This window comes from Parasteatoda tepidariorum, chromosome 8 (assembly GCF_982258835.1).
Source record: "Parasteatoda tepidariorum strain Cologne lab strain chromosome 8, Ptep-v5.0, whole genome shotgun sequence".
Classification (NCBI taxonomy): Eukaryota; Metazoa; Arthropoda; class Arachnida; order Araneae; family Theridiidae; genus Parasteatoda; species Parasteatoda tepidariorum.
The window spans coordinates 20,128,289-20,152,526 of record NC_141762.1 but is presented as its reverse complement, the minus strand read 5'-3'; the positions used below and the strand labels follow the sequence as shown (position 1 = coordinate 20,152,526).

At 26.2% G+C, this 24,238-nt stretch overlaps 1 protein-coding gene across 1 annotated transcript; it reads left to right on the top strand.

Annotated features, from left to right (window-relative positions):
• The first annotated feature begins 7 nt into the window (after window positions 1-7).
• ida (anaphase promoting complex subunit 5 ida) lies at window positions 8-22,028 on the top strand. Its single transcript, XM_043047537.3, has 18 exons — window positions 8-406; window positions 993-1,075; window positions 3,179-3,297; window positions 4,809-4,980; window positions 5,085-5,148; window positions 5,240-5,341; window positions 6,913-7,106; window positions 9,161-9,242; window positions 10,636-10,719; window positions 12,124-12,191; window positions 12,311-12,424; window positions 13,618-13,750; window positions 16,769-16,965; window positions 18,435-18,545; window positions 18,624-18,771; window positions 19,634-19,802; window positions 19,990-20,084; window positions 21,872-22,028. The coding sequence occupies exons 1-18, from the start codon at window positions 185-187 to the stop codon at window positions 21,962-21,964; spliced, it is 2,250 nt and encodes a 749-aa protein (XP_042903471.1). The 5' UTR covers window positions 8-184; the 3' UTR covers window positions 21,965-22,028.
• Window positions 22,029-24,238: the final 2,210 nt, after the last annotated feature.

Sequence of the window (24,238 nt, the reverse complement as noted above, 5' to 3'; positions counted from 1 at the left end):
CTTTTCTTGAATTAGGATCTTGTCAAGCAGAAATAAGCAGCCGGACTGGAGCGAAGATATTTAAAATAAATAAATAGTTGAAAGAAGTGGCGAACATTGCCGTAAATTTGATTTTTCTCATTTGAATAGGATCATTTGAAAAATTAAATGCATACAACTTGATTTATTATCAAATATAGTCATAATGGTACCCCCGGAACCTCCTCTTCCAGTATCTATATCAAAATCATCAAAAGACTATGTAACAGCTCACAAAATTTCGCTCTTAGTTTTAATAAAAGAATTTTGCTATGTGCGACATAAATCTTTGCAAAAACGACATGGTCAAAGATCAGACGATGCATCGTGGGAACATACTAATCAGCAAAATCGAGATTTTGCGTCAACTATGTTGAAGCTTATTCAAGTAATATTGTACATATTACTATTTTAAATTCATGTTTATATGGTACTTTTCTAATTGGATCCTATATTATGTGGGAATTATATATTTTTTGTGATTAAAAAAGTGTTACAAAAGTTATTAGGTATGCTGTAAAGTTGATGGTTTAAATTATCGTGGTAAACATAGAAAATAGTTTTTATAAAATTGTTAACTCATTCTATTTTTCTGTTTACTTATTAAAGTAAAATTTAATCGATATGGAATTGTTTTATTAATCATTTTCAAACCTGGATGTTGAGTTTAACTCAATTTTATATATTTGTTAAATCCAACTTTTTTCTGTATAGATTTTGTTTGTTCTGCAATAGTTTATATGTTAAAAAACTTTATGTTTTTAAAAATGAATCTTTTAAAGCTATGTGATTTTATAAAATACAAACTCAGAAAATAATGAAATTCTCATTTATTAGTTCATAATCATGGCCTATTTTATTTGAAAGCTCTCTTTTTTGACATGTAAAAAAAATTTTTTTTCACAAATAAATGCCTACTTTTTAAAATTAACCATTCGATGTTGTTTTAACATTCTGTTTCTTCCTTATTATAGAATCCAGATATGGATTTAAAACGATTGATCAACATTATTCACCCTATTATGCATCCTAAAACATATCAGTTTTTTGTCAATAGGTGGGTACAACTCTTTATAACTTCTTAGGAATTGGGATGTTTCCGCATCGGTACCTGTTTCTGCCAACTACGTTTGTCAAGGTGGCAAAAAGATTTAAACTTGCAAAAATTTTTAAAATTTTTTTTTTTTTTATAAATGTTTTCTCTGGGAAGGCTATATATTATACTGTTTGAGTTGGTTCCCTTCTGTGATTTTATTTTTAGTTTATGACAAGTCACTGTTGGGAAGTTGTAAAATCTTGGCGATGATTTTGGTGTAGGTACCGATATGGATATCGTCCCTTTAAAATTTTCATACAAGCTCTTTTTTTTTGCAAGTATATAAATTGAATTTTGCTTGAAGCTATTACTGTTTACTTTAATTGTTTAATATCAGTTTTGCTATTACTACAAATACAAATTATTACTTCTGAATGACATATATATCGATACTTCCGTGTTATAGGGCTTTACGCTTAAATGTAATTGTTAGTATTTGATATATGCTTAGTACATGATATACACAATGAGTTATTATTACATTTCATTATTAATTGTATTTGTATTATTGTGTTTTATTTAGTGCGATAAGAAATACTGTTGAAAAATAATTGCAGAGCAGTGATGAATATATAGTTTTTTTATTTCTACCTATGTATTTTTATTAATTTGCATTTTATTATTTACATTTTACGTGCATATTAATTGCATTTTATTAATTTGTCTGTATTTTAAATGTCTGTTTAGATATTTCTGTAACAGATTTTTTTGTTTACTTTTTTCACGTAGCTTCTTTAAAAATTTTCATCCCTAAGTGAGTTTTTTGGCTTTAAACTATTATTTTTAAGGTTTCTCATTTTTTTTCCAGTATATTTTTCTTTTATTTATGCAGATAAAAGATTATATTTTATGAAATGTTAGTTACATACAAAATTATTGTTCTGAACTCCAACTAGAAAATGATTCTGTAACGTACATAATTTATACACATTTATCTATCCATAATCTGTTGAATGAGGAAAGCAAATTAAGATCATGAAGGGATTCTAATTAGCTTCTCAGAATTATAATTTAGCTTTCGATATAACTATAAACTGAATTTATGTTTCAGTCTTTTTTCTGTCATATACCATTTACCGACCCTGAAAATTTTTATATTCTACTTAAAAGTTAAATTCTTCTTGAGCATTTATAAAGCATTAAGCTTTATGTTTGAACTACTTTTCTTTTTTTTTTATTTTCTATGAGACAATTACTTCAAAGTTTACTTATTACTTGGCTTATTACTAGACAATTACTTCTTACTTTATGTAATAAATGGTAAATAAGGAAATCATTAAATAGTTAAATGGGAAAACAAAAAAAGAACTATCGAAAGATTATAAAAATCATCAATTCAATATTAAATGGATTTATTTTCTTTATGTGCCTTACATGTTTAATTAATTTTTATTTGTTTATTTTTTTATAGAGTTTTGGTATTGTTGCCATTTTATATTTTTGATGCACAATAAGTGAAAAAATACAATTTCACTCTAATAAGTTGGATAAAAAGAATAATATAATAGGAATAAAAAGGAGTACGTGGACAATGCAGACTATTTAATTTAATTTTTTCCAAAAATTTTTATAATTTTTTGTTTTTTAACACTGTTTACAAGCAAGCTCTGATATTTTGGTTAAACAAATGAGTAATTAAATTTCAGATCCTGTTTCGAAAGAAACAAATTAGTTTTATTTCAATTTAGATTTCTTTCCTTTCTTTTTTATTTTTTTTAAAATTTAAAATATTAAATTTTTTCTATGTTCTTTACATACGACCAGTTGAAGATGTTTTGCCTTTTGTATTCATTAATAATTGAAGTAATTCCTGTTACTCTCAGACAAAGAATTAATTAATTTATTCACAGTTGCATTTTTTCATAAAACTAATTAACTTTTTTTTTTCCTTTTAAATTTGTTTTCACTCTTCTGACCAACTATTCAATCAATTTGCAATGATTGTTTGTGGTCTCTGTAACACTGAAGTATTGATTTTTATATCTTTATGAAATCAAATTAAAATTTTTTGAGTTTATCAGTTTAATGATTTTATATCAGTTTAACGTGTTTTATAATTATTAGGTTAGAGACACTTCGAAAAAATGGGGTTGCAGCAATCATGGATTACATCGCTACCTTGGATTCTCTATTAGTGGAACCTGCACCAATGCTACCAGTTATACATAAAAGCAGTATATTAGGTATTTTATAAGATATAATTTATGTATAAAAGCAGTAAACTAGGTATTTGATTTAAAATTCTAAAAATGGGAAAAATTGTCTTTGATTAGCAATATTATCATGATACCATCACAATAAGAAATGCATTATACTATTAAAAAACTTTAGGTTGTAAAAAAAAAGATAACATTAATGGCATAAGAAAATTACAGTTAGAATCTAGAATAAAATGTGGTAAAAAAATATACATAACAAAAGATGTCCATAAAAAAAAAACTATTTAATAAACTACCTAGCATACTACTTTCTTATTTCACTAAAAATTTAGTATACTACCTTTATGTATACCTGGCATACATAAAAAAGTAGTTTTTTTTTTATAAATTATGTTTAACAAACTGTTTAAAAATATTTGTCTTAAAAATTACAAATATTTGTTAAAAAAAAACTATTTGCTGTTATTTAGTATTGCTGATTTAGTGTTCTTTATTGTTTAAAGACATAGATTAATAATATTTGGCTTAAAAAAATATTTTCTGTTTTCAATTTGAAACTGTAGTAATATTAGTCAAGAGCAGCACATTAGGAATGTAATATAAATGTACATTTTTAATAATTTTTTTAAAACAGGTATTTTATAATTATCAAATATCCCCATGAACTCTACTTTTTTAAAATTCTCATAACTTTAGAAAAGTACTTCTGTTTGTTGAAAGTTTTAATTTGCCATGCAAAATCTTTTTGGAATTTTTTTTTTTTAATTAGAGAACTTTTATTGAATTTTTTTAATTATGGAATTTATTTAGTTCTACAACTTTAATAGAATGCTACTAACAAATATTTTAGAATGATGTCTCACTTAGAATTGAATCACAGAAACAGTGGTTCTTTCAAATATAGAATTTTACTTTTTTTATGTATATATATTGTTAAATTTTATAATTTTATTTATCACCTAGCATGCACTGTAAAAATTATTTTATTTGCAGATGAGAGGTTTGATACCTACATTTCAACAAGCTTAGACTTCTTCTCATTCTTAATTTTCCATATTTTATTTAATAATTTTCTGATTATTTTTATAAATATATTTCTATTGATGTTGAAAAATAAACACAACACAAAAAATATTTTATTATTACCTATAGATTTTTCATTATAGATTTTAGATTATAGATTTTTCGAAGTCTATCAAAACTTATCAACTTTAAATTTAAAGATATATAGATAAAAAACACACACACATTTTTTTCTTCAATTCTTGTTCCTTAAGAATCATTGTTAAAATGGACAAACTTTATATGAATTTAATTATTGCATTTCCTGTTTCTAAATTAAAGAAATAAGTAATGATGTAAACTTTTTTACTGAATATTATTATTTTTTAATTCATACAGTGATTCATACATTAATCATTACATTATTCATTATATTATTCATTATATTATTCATTATATTATTCATTACATTATTCATACATTAATCATGCATGCATTAATCTTGTATGTCATTGTTTCTTTATTTTCTGTAGGATTATTTATTCGACATATGCTGTTAGCATTTGATAAGCTATCGTTTAGTCTTGTCACTAAATTGTGTCATAAGTTTCATGTTTATTTCGATGCTGCATTTGCACAATGTCTTGACGACAGCACTGATATCAATTGCAGTGATTCTGCACTTGATGAAAAATTAGAAGATAGGTATGTTAATTTTTTTTTCTTTTCTTTTATCCTTGCTTAATTCCACTTATTCTGCTTCTTTAATCCTTGCTTATACTTTGCTTAATTTTGTTATTATTTTCTAGTTATCATGAGGAATGCCAGGTGTTTGCCTCCCAGAAACAAGCTGAATTTTTTATAGCACAACAAGTAATGAAACATTTTATACGATTTTGTAATTTTAGTCAAAATTGTAAACACATCCGTGTAAGATTTCATATTGTTTTTATTCACTTTTCAGGCAGCTTTGTTACAAATTAATGAGAGTGCAGCATTATCTCCATTTGATTTACAGCAAAAAATTAAAGAACTTTTGAAAGGGAATCCTGAATTATATGAAGCGGTAAAAGTTTTTTTGTTTTGTTTTGTTGTTGATGAATTGATAAGTATATTACCAAGCTAATTAATAATATTACATTTATCTATAAAAATTTAGTTTTATTAGAGAGCTCGTAACTCTGTACTAGACACGTTATACTTAATTTTTTTAAACTAAATGTTTGCATGTAGCACTTAATTTCTAAACTTATGTTGTAAGGGTTAGGGTTGATTAACACCAACAATCCTAGTATAATTTAAAATAAGCAAATAAGAAAAATAGTTGATTGAACAACTACTGTCCTGCTACCAGGTGAATTCCACTAGAACCTAGATTCACATGCTGTTGGTTATTATATTTACTGAGTTAGTTCAAGCAAAGGTGAGGGATAGAGGTTTTACTTTTTCATCCATTGATGAAAACGAAGAAAATTAACATTTGAATTGTACTTAATGTGTCTTAAAAGTAAGGTAGAAAATTGGTTAAACAAGTCTCTTTAAGTTGTGTACGCGCAGACATAAAAACTGAAAAACCTATCACTGTCATTTCCTCAATGTTTGTTCTTGTTTCCTAAAACACAGATAATCTCAAATTTTCTACTTTTAATTTACTTCGGTATAGGTCTATATTTCTTGACTTGTTTCTAATATTAATACATTTTTTAAAATCTGAAGACCTACAACTGTATCTTGTTATTTTTTCATGATTCCTTGTTAAACTAAAGAATATTTTTTGCTTGCATACACCAAAGTCAGCATTTGGCAATACTTGCAAAGCTTTTTTAGACCAGTGTCTTGTATGAGTAATATGTCAATTTTGAGACTATGTTGTTGCTGGCACACACGGTTAGCAGAGCTAAACCAAGTCCATGACTCCAGAGACTCTGAGCAAGTCTGTAACAAAAAGCGGATCTGAAAAGAGGTCCACTTTAGAGATATTTAGGCATTGAAGTATATGTTCAGGAGTAGCTTGTTGGTCGTTACACTTAGTGCAAACAGGGAAAACTCTTGAACCATTATTGAACAACATAGTTCTTAGGTGACCGCTTCGAAATCTTGATATAACCGTCTGATCCCGCCTGCTGCACTGAAGGGTCAGGCTGCCACCTGGGCGGTTGCACTGATACCAATGATGAACTGGAGGGGCCACAGGATCACGAAGCCTGTTAAAACGGGAGTGGAGCTCCGAAAAAGTCAGAGATGCCGAAGAATGCAGGGGCAGATCAGTTCCGCTCTTAGCCAAGGAGTCAGCAATCTCATTACCCTCAACATCGACATGAGATGGGATCCATTGCAAGTGTATGTTATGGGAGAAAGAAAGGGTCTTCAGCTTGTTTAGAATTGAAACTCCATCACTGTCACCCACCCCATGTATTAACCCACCCCATGTCTTGTATTAATGTTTAGTTTTATTTTCTTTACAGGTTTAATGTATAATTCAATAGCTTAGAAAGTTCTGTTTTCTTTCGGTATGTTTTTAAAAATATTTAAAATTGTGCTAACATCAATTCAAGTTTAAAACACATATAAACTGCAAATAACATTCACCTGCAGTCTGCAATGCTTATGTATGTATTTTTTCGCTTTATTATTTAGTGCTATTTGAGTTATCTTAATTCATTGAGAGTGAGAGAATATTGTGGAGCTAGAGAAAATCTTTATCATCATTTTGACCGTAATACAGCTGTTCCTCAGGAAACTAAAGCCACAACAGCTTCAGAAGATCTTAGTAGAAGTTCTCGCTATGCTGCTTTGAATCTTGCAATATTACATGCTTTATTTGACCACAAGTAAGCAATATTAGTAAAAACATTAAAAATAATAAAATTTAAGTGCAAGTTGTGGTGTCATGAATTTAGCTAAATATAACAATCAGATATCTATAATTTTTAAGGTAACATTTTAAAAAAAATAATCCATATTGCTAAATATAGAGTCGGACTAAGATAAAAGTCACCTTTAATTTATTCTGCCATAGTGCTATTTTTATTTAATATTTTTTATAGACTCATTTTAATTTGAACTTCGAAAGAGCATCAAAAATATTGATAGTTAACCATATACCTTTACACTTAACCTTTAAACTTAAAGTTATGCACAGATGGTGCTGGAAGTTAAAATTAGTTATAAGGCTTCCTGGTTACTACTTCAGATTTATTTCTATGGTCAAGCGTTAAAGACATGTTTTCCTATATTATTATTGTACTTGTACTGTTTACAATATGACTTGTGCTATTCGCCATTCAATTTGTGCTATTTACTTTTAAATTTAGCTGAAAACTGAAAAAAAACTTAAAATAAGTAAAATCATGACAATCTTTATACTCAATTTATGTTAAGGCATTAATTTCCTTAAATTTTAGAATTTATAAACTACAGAAAAATCATTAGAAATGGTCAAATTAGGTGTGAATTTAAATAATAAAACTTTCAAGAATATCAAACCAGTTTAGAGGACACATAAGGAAATGAATGTATTTTTTAACATTTTATAATCTTGTTAATGTTAACACTTTGCTAACTTGTCAGTCATTTGATTTTACAAATTTTTAAGTTGCTGAAAGAATAATTTATAAATGCTTTTAAAGTGAAATAGATTTATTTGGAATGTTTAAGAAAATCAAAATATATGGTAAAATAAACTTAATTTTAATTACAGATTTGATTTTAGGATGAATGTGTTGAATTTCCCAAATTTATGAATATTATAAATTTGTAAAACTTTCTCTTTGCTCTGTTTTAAAATTATTATTATTTTGTAATCTCAAAAATTTCTTATTTTTTCTCCAATTTAAGAATTTTTACTTTCGTTTCTAAGTTGCTTTCTATTCTATTGTAATCTTTATTTTTGCTGTTATGCAAGATAAAAAATTATTGCTTGATAATTAAATTTTAAAGCATATAATTAAGGGTAAAAGTATGTGCTTTTAACTGGTTCAATACAAATAAAGTTGAGAACTATTATGAAGTAAATAAATTTTTCTTGTTATGATATTTAAAAAAAAAAAGAAAAGATTTTTGAGTTATAAATTGAAAATAAAAATATGCTACATTATTTTTTGGGCGTTTGATAAATGCTGTCACTTGTAAGATTTAATAGAAATTTATGAAAAAAATGCATGTTGAAAATACACTCCCATTATTCACATCTTGTATTTTCAAAATATTCAAGTTACTCTTTTTTGATTTCATCTCATTTTTATTTATTTCACTGCTGACAAGAAATTATAAAAAAGTTCCAATCTGACGTGGCAAACTTGTGCCCCCTATGTGGGGCAAAGATTTCAACTGTACCTAAGGTATCCATAAATTGTGAAATATTGTGTACCTTAAATATTATTGCCACCTTCTTAATATATAAGTGAATGTATACATTGAAGTCAGATGCAAGATTCTTACACCGATATGCGATTTCCTTTTTTTTATATATATGACTTTCTTCTCTTTTTATTTTATTTTTGAAAGATTTATTGATTTTTTTACATTATCATTTTGAATAAAATATGACATTTTTGTATGAAACATAGATACATATATCTACTTTTCGTATGAAACATTTTTGATAGATATACTTACATGCTTAGATATACTTACATAATAGATATACTTACATACTTAGATGTGATTACAAATTTAATAAAACATTTCCATAAAATAAAAGCTTCACCTAAGCTTAAATTAATAATAAATATGAGATGAAGTAAAAAAGCTAATAATCAAATTAATTATTTAGATATATATATATATATATATATATATAGCAAATGACGAGACAGATATATGAGATAAATGAAGTACATATTTAGTTACATCATTCAGTGTTGTTAAAATTATTTAATTACAGGGATGAAGCTCTTGCAGCTTTAAATGAAGCAATTATGGTTGCCCAAGAGGTCAATGATAATGTGTGTTTACAGTATTCATTGGTAAGAAATCTTTGTAAACTATACCATATTTAAATATTATAGATTACTTATTTTAGGCTTAATTAGGAATTACTTATAAACTATTTTTAATTTTTTTTTAGTTATTACTATTATTATTTAATACTACTTTCCTGTTCCTTTATTATAAATTAGGTATTTTTCTAAAAATAAAAATAAAAATTACGCTAGTTAATTTTAATAATTTACTTTTCTGATCAGAAATTAAGTTGTTATGCAAAAGTTTGTGGTAATCACTCAAAATATATGTGCTGTGTTTATATATATATATATATATATATATATATATATATATATATATATATATATATATATATATATATATATATATATATATATATATATATATATATATATATATATGTATAGATACAAGAAAACACAAAGAAAGTGAATAATTCAAAATCTCTTAAAATTTTTTAAATTCATATTGTAGGGGAGGTTTAGGTTTATTTGTATTTCTACCAATTCACATAAATAATGAAAGACTAGAAATTATCTATCTCTAAATATTTATTGAAAAGGACAAAACACATATAAAATAAAACAAGGATTAAAAAAAACAAGAATTTGGAAGAGGGGGTTTTGGGCTTGAATTAAAGTTCCGTACTTAACGTCATTTTCTAGCAGACTGTCTTCGTTCACCACCAGAGGCGCTGTAGTGGGGGAAAGAGGAGAGTTTGTCGCAATATACATTTTTTTCATCTTAAGTAATCAAGAAAGTCAAAATAGATAAATTGAAATGTATTGCTTAAAACATCATCTTTAGCCCTTATTTACTTAGTAGATGATAACCAGCACAATACACTTAGAATTATTATGAAATGAAAGTTTTATTGCTTTATATACAAGATCTTTCCCAAAGAATTTTGAGATTATGTTTCTTCAATAAAGATTAATTTTTAAATGTCTTGAGGTCTGTCAATAATTAATGTTGCTGTGCTTTTCTTATTATTTAATACAAAATTTTTGTTGATATGTGTTTATTAATTTTTATAATAATTTTGTTATTTCAGCATTCTTTTTTTGTTGTCTTTGGATATTTTATCAAACTATTTTCTTTTACCTAAAACCAATCAAAGTACCACATTTTATTTTATTATATAATGCTTTTTTATAATTTGCATACAACTTTATCAGTTATAATGATTATTACTGAAATTATCGTATATAGTGAAATTATTAATTGAAGAAAATACCTATTCTTCAAACTGAGAAAAAATTATCTGAAATTTTTGTGCTGCTTTTTACTTAGGAAGAATAAAAATTTATAATTTAAAATATGAATGAAATGTTTTAATATGCGAAGGAAAATTATTCTTCGGTTAATTTGTTTTAGCTGCGTACTCACTGCCTTTTTTTACTTATTTTTCAGGCCTGGCTTTATAGACTAACTTCAGAAAATAAAGAAGTTTTAATTGAAAGATCTGTCGCAAAATCAACTGACCTTGGACTTTGCGTAATTAAGTTTTAAAAATTGAATTTTTTATTTAAAAATTTAAATAATATATATTGCATATTTTGGACCATGTTTTTTTAATTGGGAAGTGTTTCACATTTTATTATTCTATTAATTTTCTTTATTTATATTTTCTGTCTTTGTTATGTCAGATTTTAAGTAACTTTTTATTTATTTTTTTGTTCTATAAACTAAGGATTGGATTTAATTTTTTTTTATTTGTTTGTCTTCATTTTTTATCTATTTCTTTATTCAAAATCGTTAATTGTGTAAGTTGCTCAGTTTAGTTGTTTAATAAAATGGAAATAAAAGATATAATTGCATAAAGCATTTAGAAAATACATATGAATTTTTGCTTTTAATTTTTTTTAGATTTATGGTTAAAATTTGGCTAAAAAACTGATACATCTTTAACAGTATTACATTATGAATTTTAATCAAATGAAGTATAAATTATAATTTGTATAATTGTTCTGCATTTTATAAATATTGCTAAATGAATTAAAAGTTTCTAAGATTTTATTAAGATAGTGAATATCAAATGTAAGTTTTTTGAAAGTCGTTTATGAAATGTTTCACTATTAGTTAAGTCAGAGTTTAAAGAAAAATCTTTACATAATAAGTTGTACCTTTTTTATAAGTATATCTTTATCAAATTTCTGTATGCAATTTTTTCAAACTTTTTAAATTAAGGTATCTAAAGTCTGTCTATTCACTGGCTCCAACACTATTGTTAAATGACAAACACTAAAAATTTATACAGAAAAATAGAAATGCTCAAATCTTTTATTCCTAGGACAATTTTCTGAAAAATTGTTCTGTAGTCAATAATTTTGAAGTTTTGTAACAACACTTAATTTTAATTCTGCATTGATTCTTCTGTTCACTTCCATTTGTATTGTGATTTCATAAGGATTGCAATAGCATTAGCTATTGATTATTTGTGCAATAATGAAGTTATTATAAAATTAGGAAAAAGTCTTGTTCAATTTATTATCTATTTATATAATTACTTAAAAAGCATAAAAATTAAAATTTAATTGTGTTTTAAAAATCACAGTCTCTTTTTTTTAGTGTTGTTTCAGCTTTGGTTTCTAATCTTATAATTCACATAATTCTAATTCCATGCAAACATTAGTGATAAAGAAGTAACTAAATAAGGCACACATTGTTAAATTAAGTTAACCAGTGTGAAAGTAATTTTATTTAATAAATCAAATTAGAAATAACTTGAAAATCATCAGCAATTTAAAAATCTTAACTTAGCAAGTAAATTTTTTACAAATTTAAATACTGAATTTTAAATTTTAAGTTTCTATTCCCATCTTTGCTGTTAAAGAATATATGTATTGAATGGAATAAATTAACATATCAAAGTTGTTCATTTATTAATTATTATTTCAGTGCTTGGCTTCTCTTGGAATACAAGCTTTGACTAGATTGAAATCTTTAACTACTGCCTCTCCATCAAGGTATTGTAAACTTTATACTATAGTCAGTTTTTTATTTCAATATATTTTTGATGCGTATGTAAATAATGTTTTAATTTTTGTCCTAACTGTACTGTTTTGTTTCTTTTCGCCATCCTCAGTGTTTTTGAATTACTTACTAAAAGTGATGTGCAGAATTGTCAACATTCTATGGCTGATTTATTAGGTCCTGCTTATGCTCTGAGAGCTGGATTGTGGTCTTATTATGGGCATAGGTAATGTATATGCTTCTTTCTTCAACTCTGCTGTGTTATTTTGTAAAAAAGAGGGGAGTTGCACAGCTTTATAAGTAATTTATTATTGTTTTGAATATTACATATTGGTCTAGAATTTTTTTAGTTATATTAATTTAATTCTCTTTTAAATAAGGAAAAGTAATTTTTGAAATTTTCATCACTTACGATTTTAACCCTATCAATTTTAATGACATTCTTCCCAAAAATAAGATGGATAAGTAATATTTTATTTTGAAAAGGACTGGCTAATTTTGAATCAGGATTTGTTTTATTTAGTTTTTGTATTTGAATGTATAAAAGTTAATTAAATAGTAATGAATAAAAATTTTACTTTTAATAGATCTTATTTTAAGAATTAGTTTTTTTTTTAACAAATATTAATAAGATAAGATACTGCAATAAAAAAGCTGCCAATATATTTTCCTAATTGTCAATTTTCCTGGATTTTCCAATTGATTTCTTGATTTTGCTAGTTTCTTCTGGCCTACTAGCTTGATCATAAATTTTCTTGGTTTTTGTATATTCTAGAAAATTCCCTAAAATTGTGAAAGTTTATGTTTAAGAAGAAAAAAAACCTATCAAGGCAGATATTTTAATTGCTTGCTTGAGTATTTAAATAAATAATACTGTTAAATAAGTTATTTACAGTAATCACTTAGAAAGTTTTCTTTCATAAATATTCTGGCATTTTAAATTTCTCTTTTATTTTTCAAAACTCTCTTTTTTAAAAATTGATTAAAAAAAACTTTTTAACTATTTAAAAGAAGTTAAATCTATTTAAGTATTCAAAATGATGAACTTAAAAGTATTATAAATGTTAAGACTTATTGTAGTGAAATTTGTGCAATATTAATCATAAATTTAAAATATTGCAACCAGTTTAAATTGATAATTAGTGTATAACATAGTTGTAATTAGTTAGTAACATAATTAGTTAACATAGTTTAGTGTAACATGTAAGAATAAGTATATTGCAGTAAATATCCCAAAAAATACCTGTGTCTAAAATTTTTCAGATACTATGCTATAGTTATCAGGAAATTTATACCTTTTGTATAATCTACTGGATTTTTTTTTTCCTTTTCATGTTAGCACCTTTGTTCTTTTCTTTTTTTTTTTAAATTTACATTTTGCTTATGATTTCTTAATAATTGTTTGAAATTTTTTTTCAGTATGATGATGCATTTATCTAGTCAAATGCTCTTATTTTTGAATACTTCGGATCCTGTTAGAGGTGGTACGTATCACATTGGAGAAGGCACTTGTTTGGCATTAAGAAATCTTGCTATGAGTTTTGCCTCTGAAGTAAGAATTGTTCAATACTTGCATTTATATCATTATTTCTTAAACCTGTACAATTTGCTGCTGTAACAGAAAACTTTGCACTTTAACATTGAATTATGAATTACACACTCTCACACACAAATATATATGTAATAATATGCCTTCAAAGGCTAGATAATCCAAGAGACCTATGATAATTCAAATAAATAGGTATCTTACTAATTTATATAAAGGGTATTTAACATCTTACGTTGGATTTTTGCATGGATTACAATGATGGGTTTCCATTCTAAATCTTTGCACTATCAAAACAATAAATCTTCCTATTTCTTTGACTTCATTTATTGTACCCTTTTTAATATTTCCGTACATGCTTAGAAATAAAAGGTTTAACCCTAACTGATTTGAATTTAAAGACTAAAATGACCGATCATGGTTCCGTGTTTTGATGTGGTGGCCTCTAGAGATTGAAGAATAACATAATTAATGTCACGTAACAGCTTTTTAATAACGCTTAACAACATGATGGTTCAAACGAGACTCTATATGAGGTGCATCTGCCCTGTCGCCCATTTCCAAGAGACGCTGCTGTGTTTCAGTGCCACACATATATACAGTAGAGAACCATTTATCCGGTATCCAGATAACCGGGAAAAATTTTGCTCGATTTTCCCGCCATTTTAAACTAGAACGATTTTAAACTAGAACGAAAAAAGCGGAAATTGGACTCATCCTTGAAGTTAGTAGAGGAAAATGTAAGGAAGGGGAAAATTTCCCCCCCGTTTACCACAGAGAAACGTCATTTCCTCCGTGACCTTGAAGGCAGGAAAGGGAGGAATGTTTTATTTTTTCCTTTAGGCCGTCAATCAAACTCAAGGGTGTGGCATGCTGATTTCGTTTTCTGTTTGATTTACGAGGGGGGTGGGAAAAATGCATTGCATGCATATCAGTGAACAGAAAAAGCAAAGAGAAAAATATATTTATTTGACATCGACTAATAAAAATAAAATCTTTATCTCTTGAATAAATTCTCATTCTTTGGAAGTGCGGTATCAATTGCAAGTTTTTCTTGGTGTGGAATCACATCTGCTGTAATTAAAAATCTTGTTTTTATCAACAAAAAAAATAAAATAAAAGGAGAATTGTTTATTAATTTAAACATAGGATTATTTTATGAAGCAGATTACAGTTTTGTTTTTCTGATTCCACTACGTTAGATTTTTTTTCTTTTCGCGATAAATTTCGCACTCAATAAATTAATTCTTTTTATTCATAAATTTTATCATTAGGTTTTTTTTTTTTTTAATTCTGTTGATCTTGCCTTGTTCCGGGTTTTAATATTTATGCTAGTGCCTTTTTTAACTATCGTTTCGGTTCGATAATTTTCAAGTGTTTTTATTTAGATTAATAAGTTTTCCTTTTATTTTATCGTTTCTCCCCGTATAATTAGGTATGAAATATATTGCGTTATTTAATCATTGGTTTTGTTTATATTATTTAATTTAGGAATTGTAATTATTTTTAAAAAATAAATATGAGAATTTTGTATTTTTTAAACTTGATTTTCTTGTCTAAGCTTGCAATTTTTTTTATTCTTTTAAATTTTATATTTCTACCATTTTTTTTTCTTTTTAAAGTTAGGAGTACCTATCTTTTTTCTCTTACTTTATGCATTACACTTTTTCCTTTTACTTCGAGTTCGGTAAAACATCCATTAACGACACTTTTTGGTCGATCCAGAAAACCGGGAAATTCAGATATCCGGGATAGCGATGGTCCTGAGCATCCCGGATAATTGGTTCTCTACTGTATATATATATATATATATATATATATATATATATATATATATATATATATATAAAAGAAGCATTAATTAAAATTTCAAATTTGTTTTGAAGCAAAAACATCCATTATTACTAAAAAAATTTTTATTTGTATATGTCTATTAATTAATTCACAAATAATTATTAAGAATTATGCATATGCAGAAGGTAAATAAAGAACAATTTCTAATCAAACCTCTTATTACTGCAATACACATTGAACATTAAATATGATGAAATACCTAATTAATGAAATTTAAAGCTCTTATTAAAGCTCTTAAATCATTATTTTTGTAAAATTGAATATTAAATTAACAATTATGATTTTACAGAAAACTTAATTCTCTAATTAGATGATTTCAATTTTGTGTCTAAATCATTTTTAAAATTGTATATTTTTATTTAAAATGAATTAAAAAAATTAATAAATACTAGTATCCTCTTTCGATTTGTCTGCTTCTTATTATCTTTTTTAATGGTTGCTTTTTTTGGATTAAATTCTAAGCATAGTAGAGATTTTTGTGGAATTTTCACTCATCTCTTTATGCTATAAAATTGGCACAAATGCATGAAAAAAGTTAAGGTTGTTTGGAGGAATAGTTTCAGTCTGGGGACTATGAATGATTTCTGAATCAATAGAAATTCTAAAAGCATACGTTATCTGCAGTTCTGAGAGGCCACGATGAAAAGGCAAACATGATATAGATGGGGTAGAAAATTAAGGTTTCTTCAAATTGATGAGTCCTTTTAAAAGTTCTTGCTAAAGTATTTAGGGGTCTAAAAGTTTAAGAGTGGTATAACGTTTTTTATTCATCCATGATAGTTATTTCAATAAAAACATGCATCTATAATAAAGTTTCCTGTGATAAAAATTTATAAATCTTGTATTTTGTCAGATGTGTACTTTACAAAAGAATTTTAATTCTTTTAGTAAATAATGTTCATATTCTTCTCTTCCATTTCTTTTGATATGAACATGATAAATTAAACTGTCAAGCTAATTGAATAAAAAATTTTTTTTATTAGTACTTATAGATATCAAAAGCTTTTATAATTTGGTTTAAATAATGAGAATGTATTACAGAAATTGAATTTCTAATTATCATTTTCGAGAACATGTATACTGAACAACCATAATTGCTATCTTGACAACTATGATAGATAACTTACTTTAAATGATGAACTATTTTATTATCATTTTTCATCATTTTAGGGTTTATACTGTGATGCAGCTCGAGTGTTGGCTCTTGCTAGAGAACTATTTCCCTCACATTCAGAGTACAGTAGTATATGGCAACAAGCTGATTTAGTGATAAAATATGATAAAGCTTTATATCAAGGAAAATGGTTAGAAGCTCAAAATGCTCAAAGAGGCATTGCAATTTTTGACAAAGAAGAAGCTCAGTTTAGGTTTGTCAATAATCAAACTAAATGTATTAAAAAAAATATTTTGTTTCTTAATAATAGCCTATATTTTTTTTAATACTTTTTATGTTGCATATGCTTCAAGTAGTTCTACTTTCTTACAGAAACTCAAAAATAAAAGTGCATCATTTTTTTTACTCTGAGTGTTTTTTTATTTTATATACTCTTACCATGTAGTATATAGCCTGGAGTCAGTTTTTAATGTTTTTTTAGACTTAGGAATTTTGAAGGACGTTATAATATTTTTGAAGAAAAGTTGTGCACACAAACAATTATTTAATGACAATTATAACAATAATTAAAATTTGTTTTTCTTCAAAACAGTAATAATTGACAGTATTTTTTTTGTTGCAATTATTATAAAAATGTTAAATTAGCTAGTTTTGATTAAAAACTCTCAAAAACTTAAGATTGTGTTGTATATTTATATGTAGTTTCATATTGTAAATTTTAAAAAAAAAGAAATTTAGTTTTTTTTAAGTGTATTTTGCTTGTCTTTCGCAAATTTTTATTGCCCTGAATGGAGTATAAAGTAATGTAATAGTTTTGAAAAATATTTGTTGGTGTATAAAATTTTTAAAAACACCAATTTTAAGGAAATCCAAACATTGAGTTTATTTTTTATTGTAATTATCTTACATTAGTCATGTAAGTTTTATGTTAATTTTATTTGCACTTAATTTAATAATTGATTTCTTTGTGCACTTCTATTGTAAAATAAAACTTGCAATAACATTTTAAAGAAAAGATGGAATCCTTAAGTTTTGTAATAAAAGCTTGGTAGAAATTAAATAGGACAACAAGCTCATAGAACTTGCAATTTTGGCATGAAGCAACTTTTTATTTTTGAAGTTTCATTAAAATGAGTTTGATAGAAATTTTATTCAATTTAATCATAAATACAATTAATTATTTACTGTATGTTATTAATTTTAAAACACATTATAATGTTATTAATTTAAAAACACATATAAAATAATTTGGCTATTTCTAACATTATTTCTATAAAGTACATTTAAGTTTATATCAGTCAGTAGAGCTCATTGAATTACGTAAAAAAAATTTTATGCTTCCTATGTTTACAAACAAAAATTGCAGCTGTCATAAAATGACATATTACTGTCTTTTCATTTCTTGATTATTATAATTCAGTGGTTAAAACTCTCCTTATGAGGGACTGGGGTACAATCATCAGTGGTGGCTTGAAACCAACCAGCTTTAGATTAATGAGTACCAGCTGGTCTGGGAAGTAAAGGCGACCTGAGCATAATACTGACCACATTACTGCAAATATTCACAAAATTGTGAAGTCTTCACCTTGGTGAGCCATGAAAGTTCAACCTCTTAGACTCTATGGCTCATAACAGGCTGTTGTTGGAATAATTTTATTATAAAATTGTGCTTTATTCATACTTGTTTTTATTTACTATGTAACATTAATATTATTATCTTAGGAAAGCAGTGCTGCTTTATAAACAAGGTAATGCTGCTGAAGCTGATAATGTTTTAAAAAAGTTGATAGATTATTGTGAAATAACACCAGTTGCACCACATTTTCATGTCAGGTATTGTGAGTCAGTTGTCAATAATTTTTTTAATATTGCTAGTTGCTATATGTGTACTAAGAATTTTCATATTTTTAGGGTACTTCTTCTCAGGATTGAATTATTATCAACAACTCCAAATAATAATGTCATTCTACCTACATTGATGATGTGTTTATCTAAATGCAAAAATCATCATTTATTGCATTTAGAATCATTAACGATTCTCCAAGTGGCCTCTGTTCAGGTAGAGTAGTTTTCTAAAAAAAGTTTTTTTCTTCTTCTATTATTTGAGCTTTTCTTTACCTGTGTCAATTCTATATAATAAAAAATGGCTTAAAATATTAAGTTAAATAAAGGGTATTATTCTACATTTGATATTATACTTTTTAAATCAAATTAATATTATAGTTTTCTGATATTAATTCTAATTATTATCAAATGATAATACAACACAGCTATCTTTTTATCTGTACATGATTTGTCAGGTTGAGGAAACAATTATTAAATTGATCTAACTTACTGGAATCAGAATGAATATTTATAGAAAGTTTACTTACTTGTGCCTCATTGCAGTATTGTTCATAGTAATATAGTTAGTTGGGTCAATTTGACTTTCAAGATAAGTAGTGACCAGAAACTTATACTGTATACAACATTTAATGAAATTAATAAAGCTTTTTTTCTTTAACTTTATTTAAAGAAAATTATTGCAGATTATGATAATTTAGTTGGATACTTTTGTAATTCCTGTTATCATTTTCTCTTTTATCTGTTCCTATTAATGTAATTTTATGAATGATATAAAATATCTTTTGATCCTACAAGCCATTTGAATGCTAATTTTTCTGTCTTTAATTGATACAATTTATATCATTTTACTAATAATTATACAAAGTTGTAGGAAATAAATATTTAAAATATCTACAATCTACATATGATGTAATCATTAGTTTTCTTTTTTATTTGATTTATTATTGTAGGACCAGGAAAGGACCCATAACTTTTTCGTCTAGGGGTTACAAAACCTGTGTTTAAGTTAGCTGTTATTGGTCATTAGGTTATGCTTAATTTTTAACTCATTAATTTAACTTTCTGCATTATTTTAGTTGGAAATTGGGCTGCCAAAGCTTGCGTTAGATTTACTAGATGAAATTTTTGTCTCTGTTCTAACTCATGGCACTTCATATGATAGAGGAAATTGCTGTTTTCTTTATGGAAGATGTTTAGCAATGACTGCTATTCAAATTGAAAAAGATTCTGTGACCGCTTCAAAAGGTAATTATTTAAAATAGGATCTTTAATTAAAAGCAACAAAGCCTTTGGAAAATTTAATAACTGTTCATAAGAATTCACACCAATATAATGTGTTACAACATGTTGGCATCCTTGTGAACAGTAATTTAATTTCAAATGGTGCTAATATATTCAAAATGAATAAAAAATGTTTTTTAAAATTTTCCAGACATCGAAGCTGCTTTGTCCATGAGCGATAAGGCCTTTGAATACTTTAAGAAAATAAAAGCATTTATGAAAATGAGATCGATTCTTTGTTGGCAGGTACTGTACTTGTAGTTAATAATTTTATTTATTTAAGTATTGTCTGATCCAAGCTGTGGGTATTGTTTGGAGCTTTGCTACTGGAAAATTACTGGCTCAAATGCTTTGATATTTTAAAGACAAACATGTAAGGTTACAAAGTCTAAAAAATATTTTTTAAATTAGTAATTTTCTAGTAGGAAAACTTCAAAAACTTATTCAGTGATTCTGCTAGACTTGGTAAACTATGAGTCCGGAGGTCCAAGGGCTCTCTAACTGTGGTGTAGTTAGACTTTCAGATGCCCCAGAGAAAACACACAAAATGGGGCCCCTTCACTGGAAATTTAATACTTTTAATATACAATGAAATTTCTATTTAACTAGAAAGAATTTTGGGTGCCCCTTCCCTGTTGCACTACCTCGTTTGGCCCATTCATAGCTATACCTCTACTTCTTTATTTCTTTGTCACTTTTTAAATTAAGTATTCTCTACCTCTTTGTTCATCTTTTAATATACATATTCATAATTGTTCTATAAATTAATAGACAAAATAAAGAATTTCATAACGAGAAAAGCTAAGATAAAAAAGAATATTTGACTATCAGAACTTTTGATTAAGATGGGTGAAACACCTGCATCAAAGAAAAGCAATGATGCAAGATGATACTCAGAATTATACTAATTTTCCCCTTCAACTACTAAGGAAGAAAAAAATATATTTAAGGTTTGATTATAATTTTGCCTCTATGCTATTTTTTTTCACTGGAGAATCACAGGTCCTCTGGAACCCATAATGATATATGATGACGACAGTCGTGCAAGCTGGACAAACAGGCACAAGATTTAAAATAGAGCAAATTAATTTTATTCTGTCATTATGAGATGAATGATGAGAGAGAGAGTGTGTGTCACAAATTCGTCATTCTGCTGCATAAATGTTAGGGAATAAGGGAAATCTTAGTAATTGTAATTGGTTTATGAAATAGGTCGCGCGATTCCCACAAAGAGCAAAGGTAAAAATGTCTTACTTTTAATTAATGCATACTTGAGCCAAAAATAGATTAAAGGACAGGATGTGAATTAAAGTGTGAGGAAGCGTTTCATTTTGAGTAATAATTTAAGAAAAGGATTTACAGAAGAGGAATAACATAAAAAGATTAATTGAAGCTTTTTATGTTAGATATTTATATATATTACACAATACTCTAAAAATAGAATCATAACTATACTTCTTGCATTATAGAGAAATCTAATGTTATTCGAGTAAAGAGCTGGCTTTTGCTTCTATACAGGAACTGTGGGTATATTTTATAATAAATAATTAATATGTTTTGAAAAGTGCCAACTATTATTAGGATTTCATAGTTAAGATTTTGTTCAAATAATAAGAATTATGGCTTTTGTTAATTTCGGTAATAATCTGTGTAAAAGATGTTTTTTCCCTTTAACAATCAAGAGATAGAAATTTTTTTTGCAATTCACCCGTAATCTTTTTCTACTACTTAAAAAATTCTAAAAACAATATAGAAAAACAAAAATGTGATAGAAACAAGAAGTCTCATTTTTCCCCTTTCTAACAAGCTATTCTGAAACATTATCTTCTCTTATTAAAAAATAATATTTGAAATAAGTGGGCAAAATTTTTTAATGGTTCTCACTTCAAATGAAAGATGCTAAAAAGACAAAGCAGGGCATCTATTACCACAGTGAAAAGAGAAGTTTTATTTACAGTTTTTAAACTACTAGAAATATTTAAATTTCATTGAATTTTTTTTCTCTGTTTAAGAAAATCATTTAACTATTTCAGGCTTATATTTATAATCACCTTGGACTGACAACTCAACGAAATGATGTAGCTTTTAGATACAGAAATTTTGAAGATGAAGTTTATGAATTGTAGATAAATTTTGATTTGTTTGTTTTTGTAAATAATTTCTTTAATAAAAACTGATTTTATATTAAAATTTGGGATGATTTATTTTTTATTTAAGTATAAAGCTTTTTTGCGGTCATATTGTTTCAATTTTATAATGGATAAATCTATTAAAAATTTGATATATTAAGCTATTACTGAACACTATTTATTCATAAACAAGCAATTTCAAATGTCAAATAGGAATTAATACTTATGATATGTAAGTTTAATTTGACAAAATACATCTAAAGGAAGAATGCATATATTGGTGTAACTAGGAATAAGACAGGTCTACCCTGGAAATATATGCTTTCATAAATCTCAGTTTTCAATTATTTAAAAAAAAAACAATCTTTCCAAGCAACAAAAATCTCAAGCTTTTTTTGTGTGACTTGTATTAGTGATCCCTTGCACTCTTTCTAACAGAAAATATTCCCCCTCCCCCCACTTATTTATCTCCTCAGCTGGGAACCACATCTGAAGCAATGCCTTATAGATTAAAAGTAGCTTTGAATTCTCTACTTTTAAATAGAGTCCTTTGGCTAAGCGTTCAAAGAGGCACATTTTCCCGGAATTAACATCTTCTCAAGGACACAGGTTTGTACCCTCACTCGAGAAATAAATATTTGTTTTCCAGGGGGAAATATGGGTTCTTTATTCCTTTTGCTTTTGTCCAAGCATAAGTAGAGAGAATTATTTGTTTAAAATTTTGTTTTTCCTTATTTGATTAAATTCTAAGCATTTTTATTTTTCTAGTTTAAAATATTTATTTCTCTTAATTAAAAGGCTATAAAATATATAATTGTTCATATTTTTGTACATATTTATAGTTAAAATAAAACTAAAAAAGTATAGTTAAGAAAAGATTTTTTTATAGTAAATAAATATTTTATTAAATTATATACTGTCCATTCTGGTCCAATTCCTTTTGCTATCTTTCTAGCAGTTGAATGTTTCCATTACCTATAAAATGTTTGTTCGCAAAAAACTCATCCAAGTGATTTTTGTCCTCATTTGAAGTGAAGGTTTTACTATCTAAATTTTGTAGAAATCAGAACATTATTGGAGACAACTCATTTTTTTTTACTCCAGTGATAATGCGCTTCAAAAACGGATAATTTTCTTGATGTTTGAGAAGGAAATCGCAGACCCCTATTAAATGGCATAAATTTCTTTCCATAAGAACATGAGGTACCTTCACGTTGAGCTTCGAGATTAAACCTAGGCTTCTTAAATTATCATGAATGGTCGATTTTACTTTGTAATTGAATGAGGGACTATGGTTTACCCCAAAAAAATTTTCTACTTAGTCCAATAGATGTATATTATTGAAATGAATTTTTAATTTGACAACATTACAAATACTTACTGTTGCATGAAAAGTACGTGGGATTAACATGGTTATGCAATGTAAACAGCAGTTTACTTCCTTTAACCTACAGATAGAAATATACTGTAAATATCAATTCAATAAGCGTTTGCATACTCTTTATATTCCAAATAAAGGAGCACAACTTTCACACTTTCTTGTTTTTCCGTTTTTTGTATAAGAATGCCATTGTTATATATTTACCAAAGTCAGATCCTTTTTTAAATGTTCTTCAAGCTCATACAAATTTGATGCACAAAATATGCGCCAATATTAAAATAATAATTCATTTTTACCATGAACATAGAATAATCTTTTATAGTAAAAGAAATAAATTTTAGGTATAAGCAGTTTTTTCAATAATAAAGGGGCTAGAAATAATTAAAATCAATATTTTTATTTGCTTTGTACTTCAAATTAAAAAAAAAAATTCTAAATTGAGATTTATTTATAGTAATACTAAGTAATCTATTTAAGTAAAAACGGTTTACTTTCTTTAAAAAATTAAACATGTTTTATTTACATGTAGAATAAATACTTTGAGATACATGCAGAATAAATACTTCAAACAAAGTTTTAAAATGTAATTTTACTTTTAAATGACATTATACATTCTAATGAACATAAAAAGTAATACTTTGGTATTGATTTCACTTAGTAAATGTTTCATACAATGTCATTCTGAACAATTACAATTGTATGAATAAGATTTAACTGAATATAATTTATTAAAAACTTATTGTTAATATTTCTTAATGATATTGAAAATAAATAACTTATAAATGACTAAATGAAAAAGCGTCCGTATCAGTGCTGGCACCAAATTGGTCAAAACTAAAAAAAGTTAAATTACTTTATTTAGTTTTGATCATTCAGGACACATACAAGCA

Bases quoted from the DNA above. Each gene is read 5' to 3' on its own strand.
- ida (XM_043047537.3), top strand. From the start codon at position 185: ATGGTACCCCCGGAACCTCCTCTTCCAGTATCTATATCAAAATCATCA. The intron at 12,192-12,310 runs GTATTGTAAACT...CGCCATCCTCAG, and splicing joins ACTACTGCCTCTCCATCAAG to TGTTTTTGAATTACTTACTA. The intron at 12,425-13,617 runs GTAATGTATATG...ATTTTTTTTCAG, and splicing joins TGGTCTTATTATGGGCATAG to TATGATGATGCATTTATCTA.